The sequence below is a fragment of the Sarcophilus harrisii genome, chromosome 3 (genome assembly GCF_902635505.1).
Source record: "Sarcophilus harrisii chromosome 3, mSarHar1.11, whole genome shotgun sequence".
NCBI lineage: Eukaryota > Metazoa > Chordata > Mammalia > Dasyuromorphia > Dasyuridae > Sarcophilus > Sarcophilus harrisii.
Genome location: NC_045428.1, coordinates 38,458,506 through 38,473,224, shown reverse-complemented (window position 1 = coordinate 38,473,224; position 14,719 = coordinate 38,458,506). Strand labels below are relative to the sequence as shown.

The window sequence follows — 14,719 nt, the reverse complement described above, 5'->3', positions numbered from 1 at the left end:
TTTATTGGTTTAAAAGCTGTTCTACAATTTCCTTAATCCAATTTTTCACCTAAGGTACAAACCCCCCCCTCACAATTCTTCCCAGGCTTGATACCCACAAGGTTAGAGGATTCACGGCTAGAAGTAATCTTGGTGATATTCTAATCTCTCATTTTAGGCCCAAGGGAGGTTTAATATGGGGTTCATGGTAACATTTCAATGGGATGTTTCTTATGTATTTCATATTCTGAATTTACCAACATTCTTTTTTTGAATTGAACTTCTTCAGATTGACAGGAGTATCCTATGAGGGAAAAAAAAGACTGTGTGTTGTGGCAGAGATGGTGATGTTCCCCGTTTGAGGTGATCTAAATGATTCTCTGAATCCAGATCTAACATACTTTGCCTATAAACCACAGAGAACTGAGGGGAATGGAGGGGGAAATTCAGTAATACTTTCTTTCCAATGAAGGACCCCCTATCCATTTTATAGCTCATTTATAACTTGGGAAGTGGAGAGCAAAGATGAAAGGGAATAAAAATTAACAAGTAATATGAACTTTGCCAAAATTTTGGTGGGAAAACTTAAAAGATTGAGTTTACGTATTTAGTTTTCCTCTTATCCATAACAGTGAAGAACTTTCCCTCCCCATTCCCAACCCTCCTGAAACCAAGTGCAGTCTTTGCAGTCAGTATTGGATGGCAGTAACCCAGTCTGCTTAAATAGTGCAAACATGCCCATCAACTGTTTTGTATCAAGAAAATTGTGACAATTTTTTTTTTCCCTGAGGCAATTGGGATTAAGTAACTTGCCTAGGGTCACACAGCTAGGAAGTGTTAAGCGTCATTTGAACTCTGGTCCTTCTGACTTCCAGGGCTGGTGATCTATCTACTCTGCCAACTAGCTGCCCCATGACCATTATTTTTAAATGGGGACAAATTAAAGGTTTATTTTTTTTTTTAACCAAATCAGTAGTTTTAGTTTTAAATAAATAACTGAAGTTTTAAAAGTCCAGTTTAAAGTCATCACGTTTTCCAAGCATGCAAAAAGTGCAAACCACACAGCATCAATGATAGACCCCAGGAGCCCAGGAAAAAGTGACTTGAGCAATCCAGTCACAGCAAGTAGCAAAGCCAGACTCGAGCCCTAATTTGATTGCCAGTGTGGTTTCCACTTTTGTAGCCAAGTCATGCACCCTGGGAAACTGCCTCTATGAAACCCTAACAATTTCCAAGACAAAAGGGAAGATCCATTTCTTAAGTGCATTTTCTGATAGTTTTAGACAGACAGATTATCAAAGATTAAGTGGCTTAAGGGGCAGAAAGACTTTAAAAGCATACTATTTGGCAACTGAAAAATAAGTCAAAAATTCCTTTTTAATAAAAAGGAAAAACATAGGGCAGTTAAGTAGAGAGCCCAATATAATTTAAGGTCGATCTCAAAATGCTCTGAAGTCTGATTAACTTGTTTTAAGAATATTTCTAACAGATAATTCAAACATTCATGTGAAGAAAATGAAAAAAGCATTCAAATGTCTACTGTTCAATCAGGTTTATCTTCCTAACAGGATAGTGAAGGGAAAAAAAATATATGACATTAAGCCATTATTTACAGATGGGTCATCTCCAATCAATGATCTCAAAAATCTCTACTTCACTTATTAAATCAAATATAAACTTTTGTTTCAAAATACCTTTCACATACTTTCTAAAAAAAAAATCAAATTCTTTTATCCTAATATGAAAGTTAATTTCTGGAGAATAGGTGAGAGAGAATGGGGGTGGGAGAAAAAGTGACCCAAATCAGATTCAGCCCAACTAAAATGACTCAATTTTCCAATTTAATCTAAAATAAATGAAAATGGGATTTCTTCCATTAGGTTTGCAAAATGAATTTGCTGGATTGCAATGCTACCATAAAAATTTTCACCAAGATATAAATTTTTTTCTGGGACTGAAAAGGGAAGAGTGTGAGGGAGGAGAAAGTCACAATTTCAATGGAAATAGAATCTCTTTATGGCTATACCATACTCAAATCTTCAAATTTGCTCTTTGGAATAAAATTTTCAAGTCAATTTTTCATGGCACAAATTACCTAACTGTCTTCAGGGCATTCAAAAATCATTTTAAAATTCAATAGAAAATTAAATCTAGATTTAAATTTATAATTCATGTCCATAATTGCATAAAAGGCACTGTATTTCAAATTAAGAAATTAGTTTTTATGATTAGCAAAGGGGAAGCTTCTCTAGGCCTATTCAGGTTTGTTTGTTTGTTTGTTTGTTTTTTTGACTTTGAACAACTGGGATAGAAAAGTAAAAGTTAAAATCCAGCAAATGGAAGATCAAAGTTTATTTTTTACTACCTGCATACAAAAACATATTGCACATCAAACAACCAAAACAAAAATAAAAATACTCTACTAAGGACTAACATATGTAGTTTATACAGAATAAACCTTCTGGAAATTGATCTTTTCAGTAGTTCAGGTTATGTCTGAATGGACATGACTAATTCAGCTTAGTGTTTTAACTAAAGCTATGTTTGATTTTTAAATACTGTACAGTTTAATAAATAAACCAAACAAAGCCTCAATGTAGAACAGTCACTGCCAATATCACCCAGTGTCCCTGCAGTTTGAGAATTTAACAAATGTATTCCAGTGGTCTGCAGCTTTTCCTCTACATACAGCATTTAAAAAACATGTATTAAAACAGACCAGTTTCCAGACTAAACTAATGGAGAAATTACAATTCAGTGCAAAATATTTTAGACTGCATTTCGTTCTAGTTTTCCTCAGGTGAAGAAGTGGTTGCATATTATTAAAAATGTAACAAAAGCAGCTAATGCTTTCATAAAGAATATTACGTTAGGGATCCCCCCTCCCCCCATCTCTGCCATATTTCGAAAACAAAATAACATTTCCTATAGCCAGCAATTCTTTTTAATGTTACATATACTATCTCAAGGCACATCTGATGATATATTTATAACACAGTAGGTGTCAAAGAATGTTTTAACATATGATTTCTTCAGGATCCCTCCCCTTTCTGTATTCCAAATGGAGGAACTGAAAGTGCGGTGTCAAGACTGGCGATCCATATCCTATCTTTGGCAAGCTGTACGAGCACTATTGTAAAATGTAATGTAAAAGAACTGTAAACTAGCAACTTCAGTTTATGACACGCCGTTGAGCACAGCGGCTTCCTCAGGAGAATTCTCTTCTTCTTTCAAGATGCTGGACTTCTCTTCTTCAGGGCCGTGCTGCAGTTTAGATGCTTCATCGCCAGATGCACTCGTTGGGCCATTGACAGCCTTTTCTGAAGGAGCATGCTCTTCAATCACGTCTTTTGCCTGCCAAAGGGAGACAACTTTTTCAGCTTTGTTATAAATGTCATCTAGGGCGGTGGAGGAACAGAGCTACGTGAAAGTGTCCTAGGCACCAAGAAAAGCATGGAGGAGCTTCATTTCCCTGTCCCTACCTGATTCCAAGCTTAACGAAAACCAAGAGACAATCTAGTCTGCTCTCCAAACAAGGTCTGTTTCAAGTGCTCCTGATTTACACCACTTTCTCATAGCCTAATAGAACCTGGGACCACCTCCTCACTCAGGAAGCCTAGGGCCAAGAAGCTCTCTCTGCCCAACTCAGGCCCCCCTGGCCAAACGCTCCACTGGGCAGACACGCCTGCTCAAACCTCAATGATCCAATGCAACCTCGGTGCAAAGGCCTTTTAATCTTTCACAATATTAGAAGTGACCATAACTCGTAAGTCTTAAGACTTATCACAATGCATATGATAAGGAACTCACTGTGAAAAGGAATCACAACTTTTATTAATTGGATAATCTTCCTCTCATTCATCTGGTTTGTAAATCCAAACTGTTCAAATTTGGTCAATGCAGGATACACATATATTTAAGATCGGAAATTTCAGGATTCCCAAGATTCATCATTTAAGAAAGAGTTGTACAGAATACTTTGAAGCATAGATAATTAAGAGCTGGAAGGGAATTTACAGATCACCTCTTCAAATGCCCTCACTAACAAGGAAACTGAGGCCCAGAGAGATCAAGTCGCTTGTCCCAAGTAACACCATTAGTGATGCAAATGAATCATGGCTCTGAATTATGCCCCTGAATACCATCAGTTCAGTGCTCTATGACTCCAAAGAACTGCCTCCCCTTTTCATATAGCTTACTTCCCAAATCAAGAATGGGACATTTCCTAAGAGTTTTTATTTGTTTGTTTGGTTTGGTTTTGGTAACCAAGTTGATCAATTAAATCAGGTTTTAACTCAATGACAAACACAGTGCGTCAATATAATTAACTGCACTTTTTTTTTCAAATTCTCACCTAATAAATCATTAATTACCTGATGTTAAGCACAATAGCAAAGAATCCTTTTCTGAGGGAAAGGAAGTTATGTAGATTTTAAATTAATATAAACTTCATGAAGGCACAGAATATATAACACATGTGGATTTGTAATTCTAGTGCCCAGCACATAGTAGGTGCTCATCAACCTATTGTTTCTAAGTTTGCAACAAAGAGAATTAAAGAGGAAAGGGGGGAGGGGCTACAGATTTAATTCTGCTTACCATTTCTTTCTTGTTTTTAGTCAAAGTTTCCCTTGGCAAGTTTCTTTGTCTGCTCTGAGACTCAGCTCTGGATATATAATCTGCAACTGTGACTGTTAGAGATGAGAGAGAAAAATTACAGGTACTGAAATATAACAGAACATCCCAAAATGTTCTGGATTTAAAGGGCAGTTCCACTACTGAAGGAGGACTAATAGGTTTCCCATTTCTCTATAACTAAGTAGAATGGATCATATCATACCAACATTAATGGAATGTAAAACTTATCTACACTGGCTTATGGCAGCTGAAGAAAACGTGGGCAAGACATTCCTCAGCCAGAGTTTTGTTGCTGATGATGTTCAGATAGGCAAGGGTTTGGGGACTGAGGACTATGGTATAAAAACAACCCCCACAACCTCAGATCCCACAGGGAAGAAGAAAAAATAGTTGACATGAATGTGTGAAGGCATAGAAATTGCCAACCTCTTTTTGAACCTCCCCCACTAATTTCAACTGTTGAGCAGAACACAAAAATTAATAAACTAATAATTCACCTCCTACACCCTACAGCAAAATCAAAAGAATAAATTTCTATGAATACTAATTGATGAATTTTAAAAATGAGACATTTTTAAAAGCTGAAAACCTCCATTCAACTTTAAGGAATAAATTATATAGCTAAATCCTGCACAATGTTTTACAAATTTGCACTTGTCAAAAAATAATGATGCAGGAACAATATTCTTGTAAGTGGAGATATTTAATCAGAAAACTCAAATTGTCACAGATATGCAAGTTTGTTTTTTTTAAAATGGCTTTTGAAAAAACACAAATGAAACATTTGCATGTATATTTTTACCATTTAATGCCAACATACTGTATCCAAATCAGGGAATATAGGAACACCAATGAAAAGCATCATGGGGAATTATGTAACTCACAAGCAGTTGCAGAACAACATGCTAATAAATGGGCCAACACTGGGCAAAGCACACATCCTTGAAGAGAAAGAAAGGTGCAAAAGGGAAACCTGGAATCACTCTCCTGGTCCTGTCACCTGTGGCTGGCGTGGGGATGGTGGAAATAAAAAAGTACCAGCACTGTACATCCAGTGATCTCATGTGAAGAAAACCTGAACTCTTGTGGAAGACCATGAAGGTCACCCTTGGTTCTGTGCACAGAGGGTAGCCTAGAAATACCACGATGTCCTGATATAACTTATATAAATATATAAATTAACTAAGCCAACTTCATAGGCAATTATTTACCCACAATTGTTGACATCTCAAAGGGGACGTGTACATATGCTATGTATATGTAGGAAACTAGACACCAAAGCTCAGAGAATCTTATTTACGATGGCTGTTAAAACCTGGGGGGGCTTCAACTCTACGTGAAAAATGAAAACCAAAACCAATCCTCTTAAATAAAACCAAATATGGGGGCACATGTCAATAAATCTCAGGTTCAGACAATGTCCTCAGTGGATGATCCATTAGGAAGATTGGGGGTGTCTAGAACTGTTTTCATCACTGCAAGGGAATGCCCGGGGCAAAATTTGCCTCGGCTCATTTATGAGATTAGCAATCCTATCCTCTTCTAATTTAAGATCAAGGCACAGAGATTAGGTGGCTTGTCCAATTAGACTGTTGTTACATGTTAGAAGTGAAAAACCCCAAGTCTTCTGATACACATCAGCTTCTCCTATAAGCTGTGCTACAACGACTATCTCAAAAACACTAACTGAAGAAACACTTCCCAATTTCAAGGAAAATTTCCCCCAAAAGTTAAATTTCTGGTTCACTTTCACAAAGTCTTCATTGTGATTACTTCAACCTAATTATTTACAAACTTTAACTGGCTAATTTCAAGTATTTTTTAAAAATTGTGTGTTGGTGTTTTCGTCGTTTATTCCAAACTCTGAAATAGGAATTTACAAATTAAAGATAGAGGAATGGTCCCACACATTTTTGCTCACAAATACCTTGGAAATCAAGATTTCAATTTTGAAATTATCTCCTGCTTTTTCCATTGCAAATGTGCAACTAAAAAGGAGACTTATGAGATAAAATGCTTTGTTCTTAAGAGGGCTCCATGTGTGCACAAATGCATGTATTTACACATGCATTTCTTCACAAGTGCATCTATTTTAAAAAGATTCCCAACATTATTTTAACTTTGCTTCTGAGTAAAACTACTAGTCAGTTTAGGAGTTTTCACAGTGGCTCCATTCTCGGCCATAGGATAGGAACATTGCTCTCATATTACTAGGTTCAACAGCAAGTTTTTGGAATTTTTTCCCTTTAAATGCATGGATAGGATATACATGAAGTTCTGATATTAGATCAGTTAGAGAAAGAGTGTTCTGTTGATCATCCAAAGCAGGGAGCCATGTGCCAATAAGCTAAATATACTATACTGGGTCCTCTCAAAAACAGCTAAAATCCAGCTTCCAAAGCCTAAGAAATAGGTAAATATATTTCCTTATGATAATCTAACTCTACTTGGTCCGATGTACAATTTCAAAAGTGAGCTGATACACATTTTCGAGAAACCTCTGGGATGAGATCTATCCCTAGTCCACCTTTTGCCTAGTTTAAAATCCATGCTGAAGGAGGAGGAGATAGGGAATTGTGTGAGTGAGGTAGGGAAAACAGGAAATTGTTTCATTTTACTGTAAATGAGAGATGCGAACGTCCATGTCATTCATATTGTATTTTTCAACTAGGCCTGTGATCTGGTAGTGAAAGATGATGAGAGAGGACCTCAGACTCCTAAGCCTGCCTGGGTCATGAGGAGACCGGCCCCAGGTCATACAAGCCAGGACATCTCAGAGAGCATTAGAGCCCAGCTTGTCCATGAGGCCAGGCTGATTCAATCCACTACATCAAGCTGGTTCTTGCAAAACATTTCCGGACTATTTTCAATAAAATGCATGTCAGAGTTCAATGCCAACGGCTGTGTACCAATTTACTGGATGTGCCCTAGCAGGGAACCTCCTTCTCCCGGGGCTGGCTCCTGGACCTGGAATTCAGGCTGCCAGGCGCTTCTCCTCTGTGGGGTGAGGTGGGGCCTAGAGAGTGAGGACAGGCCCTCAAGAGTTGGGGGGAGGGAAGGGGAGGCCAGTGGGACCAAAGGGCAGGCCAGATAATAAAGCACCTGGACCAATGATCACAGATTTAACATAAATGGGGGTGGAAATGGTTTTAATAGTCTTCTCAAATTTGGGGACAGCTACAGAAGAATGGAGGACCTTGGAATAATACCCTGTGATTGATTAAAAAGGATTTGCTGTAGGCGTGTAGTGTCCAATGCCCTTTAGTCTACCAAAACCCAACTGCATCACAAAATTAAAGGTATCAAAAGGACCCGAATCCACATAAAACTTTTGATTTCATGAACTGTATTTAAGTCCTTCTTTTGATGTTTCAACTAATTTTAAAAGCTTTATCAGTTTTGCAATGGATTTTTATGCCCACGATATTTAGATTAAATAATAAGGGTACTGGCATTTTCAGGTTTTATTTGGGGAGAACCACGAAAGGCTGTTATGAAAAAAATCAAAAATTGCTGAATTTAAAAGGGTTTATTTCTGGCTTACACAATTTCTTCACTGGAACTATACATGTGATTTCTCTGAACATAAGAAATAGAAATGTGCTCAAAACAACAGACAGAGCAAATAATTTCCTTTAAAGTACAAATCATGATCATTTCTTTTAAAATAAGTTAGCATTCTTTAAATTAGGTTAAGTATTATTAATTTGTAAAAGGTTAGTAAGTATAAAGGAAGGGAATCACACACACCATAATAACAGAACATGCATTTGCCTTGTTAGAAAAAAGGGACACTTTATATTTGGTTCAAAAAACTCATCATAATGGCCCATAAAAATGAGGTGTTGGATCCAGGTCCAATAAACAGGCACCACCATGCAAGCTGCCCACACGTCAGTCCATCTCAATCACAATCTAGAACACACTCCTGAGGACCAGAGCAGACTTCCTTCCATCTCAAATGTGAAGAGTCTGACAATTATGTCAAAATTGGAGTAGGGAAGGGGTGATGGAGTAGGGAGAGATATTCTTCTTATAAAATTTATTTGTATAGGGCTGGGACATGGAGGAGAACAAGACAAAATATTAGTTCAATTAGACAGGTTATTAAACACTTATTGTGTCTTATTAGTTGAGTCAACAATTTATGCAATGCAAATCTTCAACGTATATGCACACACGTGTGCACTGTTAAGTAGAAAATAGATATTTTTTAAAAGCAGACATGACATTTTTTCATGCTTGTGACCTGATGTTATCAACAGGTCCACACTCAAGTTACCTGGCTGTCTATCTTCTGCCTGACCCCTGAAGCGACGCCTGCGGCTACGATTGCGTCGCTGGGGTTTTTTTTCACTATCATCTGCAATTGCAAAGTTTACCATGAACTATTCTGACAATAAAAAGTCTTTCCTTCAAAGATTTAAGGGGGAAAGAAAAATTGTTTAAACAAACACCAATGATAAACAATATACAGTACTTTTATGAAATACACTGCTATACAGTAAACACTCTACAAAGAGATGATAAATTGAATATAGTCTACAGATTATGGGATGCACAACATTTAAGAATCACAAACATTCCTCAGACTAATGAGAAGGTAAGGCATGTTTATCTAGGGGATTATGGGCTGAGGAATATTTTCTATAATACTGACATTTTAACCTGCTCTTACAACCACACACATAAATATGGACAGAGATCTATACACCTGCACAAGTGAGGTGTTAACAGAAATATATCAATTAAAGTTCCAATTCTGAGGTTTTGCTCTCTACCTTGGGGTGGTATCTGGGGAAGGTATCTTAAAAGAGCAATGAGAGCAAGGTGTGCCTTATATTGCTTCAGTACTTCACTGATTCAAGAGCAGCTCTGATAGGCACTCCAGCTACGCCACCCACACTGACACCACCATGGCATCTGGCTATAAAATGGACTTTAAAGGCTGAGAACTAGAGTCACATGGGTCTCTACTTAGGTCAGACAAGTTACCAATGCTGCTTATAATAAGTTCTCAACTAAAATACAACTTGTAAATCACATTTGAAATGTCACATCTTAATGATAATATGTACCTAAGTGTTTACATACCTAGACCATTTTCATTAACAGAAGCAGTGTCTGACTCTGTCATCCCATCCATAAGGACAGCATCGTCATCAGTCCTCCGTCTGCGAGACCGCCGGCGGCGGTTAGTGCTGTGATGAGACTCACTGGCATCAGTGTCTGCAGTCTGGTCAGATTCTGTGTTGTCCAGCAGGCTGTAAGGATTGCTGTCCGGATCTTTAAGCACTACATTGAGTTGAAGAAAAAAAATTATGTTCCAGTTAGGACTTTTATTTGCACTATCAACAATTTCATCAAAGATAAAATATTTGAAAATAAAAAGATGGGGGAAAAAAAGTTCACACTATCCAGAAGTGTTTTTCTATATAAAATTCTAAAGTTCAGAATCCAAAATCCAACTATTACTGAAATAAATTTTTCCTTTGCCAATTACAGGCTCATGATGGCTACATGATGTTACTCTAACAGAAACAATCAGAACCACAGACAAAAGCAGAAAGAACACTGAAGCTGGGAAAAGTCTATTGCTACAGTAACTGCTAAACTACAACTTGTAAACTACAAAAGTGGTTCAAATCATCGCTCTAACCGGGAAAGAAAACGCCAATGATTAATTCGATTATTTATGGTCCTTTTACATTTTTAAAGCAATTTACCTACAATTAAGGCTTGCCTCCCAGAAATCTTGAAGTTGCTGCTCTATTATTCCCATTTCAGAGACAAGAAAAGGAAGAAACTCAGGGGAGTTAAACGACTTGGTCATTCCGCTTTGTCTTGAGATTGAGATTCAAATCTAGGTCTTTCCTAATTCTAAGAGAGCATTCATATGATGCTATCTCTTGGGATAACCACAATCATATATCCCAATGAACTAAAGAAAAAAACTTCATGAGCTAGGTCACAAGAGGAAAGCTATTCAGCACCTCTCCCACCCCCCACCCCAAATCAAAAACATCACAAATTTTCTTATAGTAACTAAGAGAACACCGACACAACACTTGTGGCTAAAGGATACTGCTGAGGACAATCATGGAGAGTAAAAAAAGACTAGGAAGACATCTTCATATTCAATATAGAAATTATATACCTTAAGCTCACTTTCTGGTTCATATCCTTCCAACAGAAAAAAGTAGTGTCACACACTACTTAATTAATCTGGTGCAGACAGGACTCTTGCTAAATGGAGACAGTGTTAGGTGTCTTATGGGCATCCCTTGCCTTTAAGAAACATACCTCTGGGGTAACCCTCACCTGGTATTTATGAGAATACAGCAGAAGCAGCAGTTGTATATCTACAGCTTTGTAACAAGAAACTAAAAAGTGCCAGGCTCACATAGCTTTTGAGAAATAACCCTAACGTCGCAGAGCATATTACCGGAGCTAATTGATGACTTTCCACCACGGGGCCCCCCACGCCCTCGACCCCCTGAAACACTTCGGCCTCTCCCTCCAGGGCGTCTCCGGCTGTCCCGCTGGTGCCTGCTCTCTCGGTCATCTTCTCCGGCCAGTGACCAATCACTCAGCTCATCTTTACGCTCGGACTCTGTTTCGGAGGGATTAGAGAGTTCGGAGTTTGTGCCTGAAGCAAAAACAAAACAAAACAAACACATAAACCAGTTGGATTAAGCCAACATCCAACAACACAATCAATATTTGCTTAGATATCAATAGCTACCTCTGAACAAACTATAATAAGCTGTCCAACATATTGAAACAGCAATTAAACTCTGCCAAATTAAAGATGCCACCATCAGCAAATTCTGAAAAACTTACCTTTCTTGGGTGGCAAATGTGATATCAAAAGTCATGATGTGCAAAGTTGTCACATGACTAGAATGTGGTATTTAAGAATTTTTAGATGTGAAAGTTCATAAAGATGTCGTATGTTGGAAATTTTACAAATGAATAAAAACTGAAAATCTTAGGCTGAACTTATAAGCAACTAATGGCTATCTTCTATGATTTCTATAACAATGAAAACTGATTTGTGATCTGAAATCATGTATAAAAGTGTAATTCAGTTGAATGGAACTTGGGAGGTCAAAATTTACTCTGCTGTCAAAGGCTATTTTATATTCCTTTTATCACACCTATAAAAAGTCAGTAGTGTTTTCTACATTACATCCTTATTGTCAAATCTTTCTCCAAAGTTCTCTCCATTACGAAGAATGCCCCGTACTTCTATGTATCTAAAACCAAAACCCATTCTTTAATAGTTCAGTTGTTTTTGCTCTTAGCCCAGCAATATCCTAAAAAACATAGTATAATATTCACATAGAAAAGTTAGTCCTTAAATGTGTTATAATTCAGATTTATTTTATGGTCTAGAAAGCCTGTTCCCTAAAATAGAACATAGGCTCCATGATGATATTAACATCTCTATGTATTTTCAAAATTGCTGGTGTTCCAAACTGCAAAGTACCACATAAACATTTAAAATGGGCCACAGGATATAAAGGGCTAATGAGTCTTTTATCAGTTGCATATATTTTTTCAGGCATCTTCTTTGAATAAGTCTAAGCCTCTCCAGCCATACAAAATGGACAATTTATAAATAATGAAGTTGCTTAGCAACTACTTTCAATTATGCATCTATTATATAAAAGGTTTAACTAATTTAACAATTTTTTAACAACTAATTTAACTTTAGTAAAGATCCAATGAAATCTCCTTTTCTACTTTCCCTTTTTAAACAAAATTCTCAAAAAGATCCTTTTCCCCCCTCCCATCCCAAGCAGCTCAATGTTTGAGTAGAGCACAATTCAGTAGTAACACACCAGGTGAAGGTGGCCGAGATTCTAAGACACTATAAGAAAAACTAGAGATTATACCGATTTAAAATTAATAATTTTACTTGAGAATGACAGTATGGACCTCAAAACCCCCAAATATTTCCAAATCTCAATGGTAAAGTAAAGTATGTAACTTGAGAACTTTTTATCATAAGGCTATGTGGTTAGCAAAAATAACAAAGGAAAGATAACCTGAAAAGGAAAAGGTGAGTTTTGGAGGTTCTATAATACTTTACCCAGTATTAAGATGATTATTAGCATACAGTATATACAGGTGGCCTTCAATGCATTTCAATCAAACCATTTTTTTGCTCCATCTTTTAGTCAAGAAAAGAGAGGGGAATCTACCCAATTTTCAAAAGTGTTCCAAAAAACACAAACAACAAAAAAAAAAACAAGTGACATTTGTAGTGGAGTATAAGGGACACATACATCCCCACCCCCCCCATCACAATGAATCACCTACAGAAGTCTCAGAAAAGCCCTCAAGTCACAGGTGGGGCAGAGAAGTGGGTAGTAAAGAAAGTCTAATGTGGAAAACATGAAACCATAATGGAAGGTAGAAGACTGGATACAAGAGAAAAGTGAAAGAAACTGGACAGATCTACATGGCAGAAATGTATAGTGGCTGGGATAAAGCCACGACAAACTCAAAATCTCACTTAGCCAATTAAGCTAAATGCAAAGTCTTATAGCTTTAACTACACTTACTGCTACTCTCACTTTAAAAAAAATTCCCTAAACTGTGCCTCCAAACTTAACTCGGATTAACTTCACTTTAAAAAAAAAAAAAATCTGTCACAAGGCATAGCCTGAGTACGGGAGAGAAGTTGAAAGAAGGCCTATTAGCTAAATATAAAGCGAAACATTCTATTTTATTTTTTTTTAAAATTATGATTTGAAAATTCAAAGGAAGAGTATAGCTATAAGAAACAACAAAGTTTGAATAAAAGATAATTTTGCTTTCACATTATTAGTCTAGAAAAACAATAGTACATTTTTGGAAGAAAAGTTTTAAAATAATTTCTTGTGAATATGTAAGGTTCGTTTGTCCATACTTTAAAATTCCCTAAAAATAAAATAAAAAACCACAGGAACCTTCTTTCTACCCTTCCCCAAAAAATAACAGCATAAAAATACATGCCCTGTCATAGGTGTATGCTCATAAGCAAATTTTACACACTAATTCAATTCAAAAATAACAACCAGACATGGTAAAGGCTATGAATTGTTTCTGAAGTGATTTAAATGAAAGAGTGCCATCTACTGAATAATCCAAAAGACTTTCTAGTTGTAGTGATTACCCCAAATTATTCGAAAGGGAGAAAGACAAAGTGTGCATATATAATGAGGAGGAGGTATTGAGGTTTGGGGGGGAAAAATTCAGCAAGACTTCATGCCAATAGTAAGCTATTGAAAAACTCATGGGGTAAAGGTGGGATGGAAAAATATTGAAGGCTCATGGGGTAGGGGTGGATAAGGACATTAGGCAACTGGGAATTAACTTGAAGAGGAGCTGGTAAAGGAGTGGCAAAAGCCATCTATTTGATTGGCATGTAGATGGTGGGTGCAGTGGTAGTGAGGAGCAGGTAGGAGTCAGAAGGGAATTCACTAGCCACCTAGCAAATAAAAGGCCCACTCACTACACTGTACCTAGGGATTCCTGCAGGCTGTATGGTGATTTTTTTTTTTTTAGGAGAATAATAGTTTTATTGAGAAAAAATAGAGAAATGTGGTGGGAGAATTATTTTTGAACATAAGTGATAAGTCTGTTTTTAGCATGTTGAGTTGTTCATTTATTTGTTTTTAACTTTTTTTGTTTTTATATATTCATTTGATCTTACCAGACCTACAATTTTATAAGTATTAGGAACCCACAATGAGAAAAAACCCCTCTATCAGAGTGATGCCTGCTCTTATATTTTTAGAGCATTGCCTGGGGTACTAATAAGTTAAGTGGCTTGTTTATTACTACACTATGTTGAGTTCAAGATGATGGATGGACATTCCAATGAAAACTTCTAACAAGCATTTGAAAGTACCAGAAAGAGACAGAGAGAAACACCGAGAGAGAGAGAGAAAAGAAAAAGATTAAAGAGGAAGAGAAGGAGGAGGAGGAAAAGGAGAATGAGATGGAGAAGGAGAAGGAGAAGAAGAAAGAAGAAAGCAGAAACTTAGGAGTTATCTGGTAGACCTGCCAATTAACGATTTGAGAATAGAAACTATCTTCAAAGCAAAAT

The 14,719-nt window shown here is 36.9% G+C and overlaps 1 protein-coding gene across 5 annotated transcripts in view; it reads right to left on the bottom strand.

Annotated features, from left to right (window-relative positions):
• Positions 1-2,307: 2,307 nt before the first annotated feature.
• Positions 2,308-14,719, bottom strand: part of FXR1 (FMR1 autosomal homolog 1) — a 59,230-nt gene continuing 46,818 nt past the window's right edge. For 2 of the 5 annotated variants that reach the window (XM_031957721.1, XM_031957723.1), the window contains 5 exons: positions 11,063-11,266; positions 9,712-9,912; positions 8,900-8,980; positions 4,579-4,670; positions 2,308-3,333 (listed from right to left, as the gene is read on the bottom strand). In XM_031957721.1, coding sequence (XP_031813581.1) covers positions 3,157-3,333; positions 4,579-4,670; positions 8,900-8,980; positions 9,712-9,912; positions 11,063-11,266 — 755 coding nt within the window. In that variant the 3' untranslated portion in view covers positions 2,308-3,156. Of the gene's footprint in view, positions 3,334-4,578; positions 4,671-8,131; positions 8,674-8,899; positions 8,981-9,711; positions 9,913-11,062; positions 11,267-14,719 lie in introns of those variants that run through there. The other 3 variants (XM_031957722.1, XM_031957724.1, XM_031957725.1) reach the window with 2 other exon arrangements.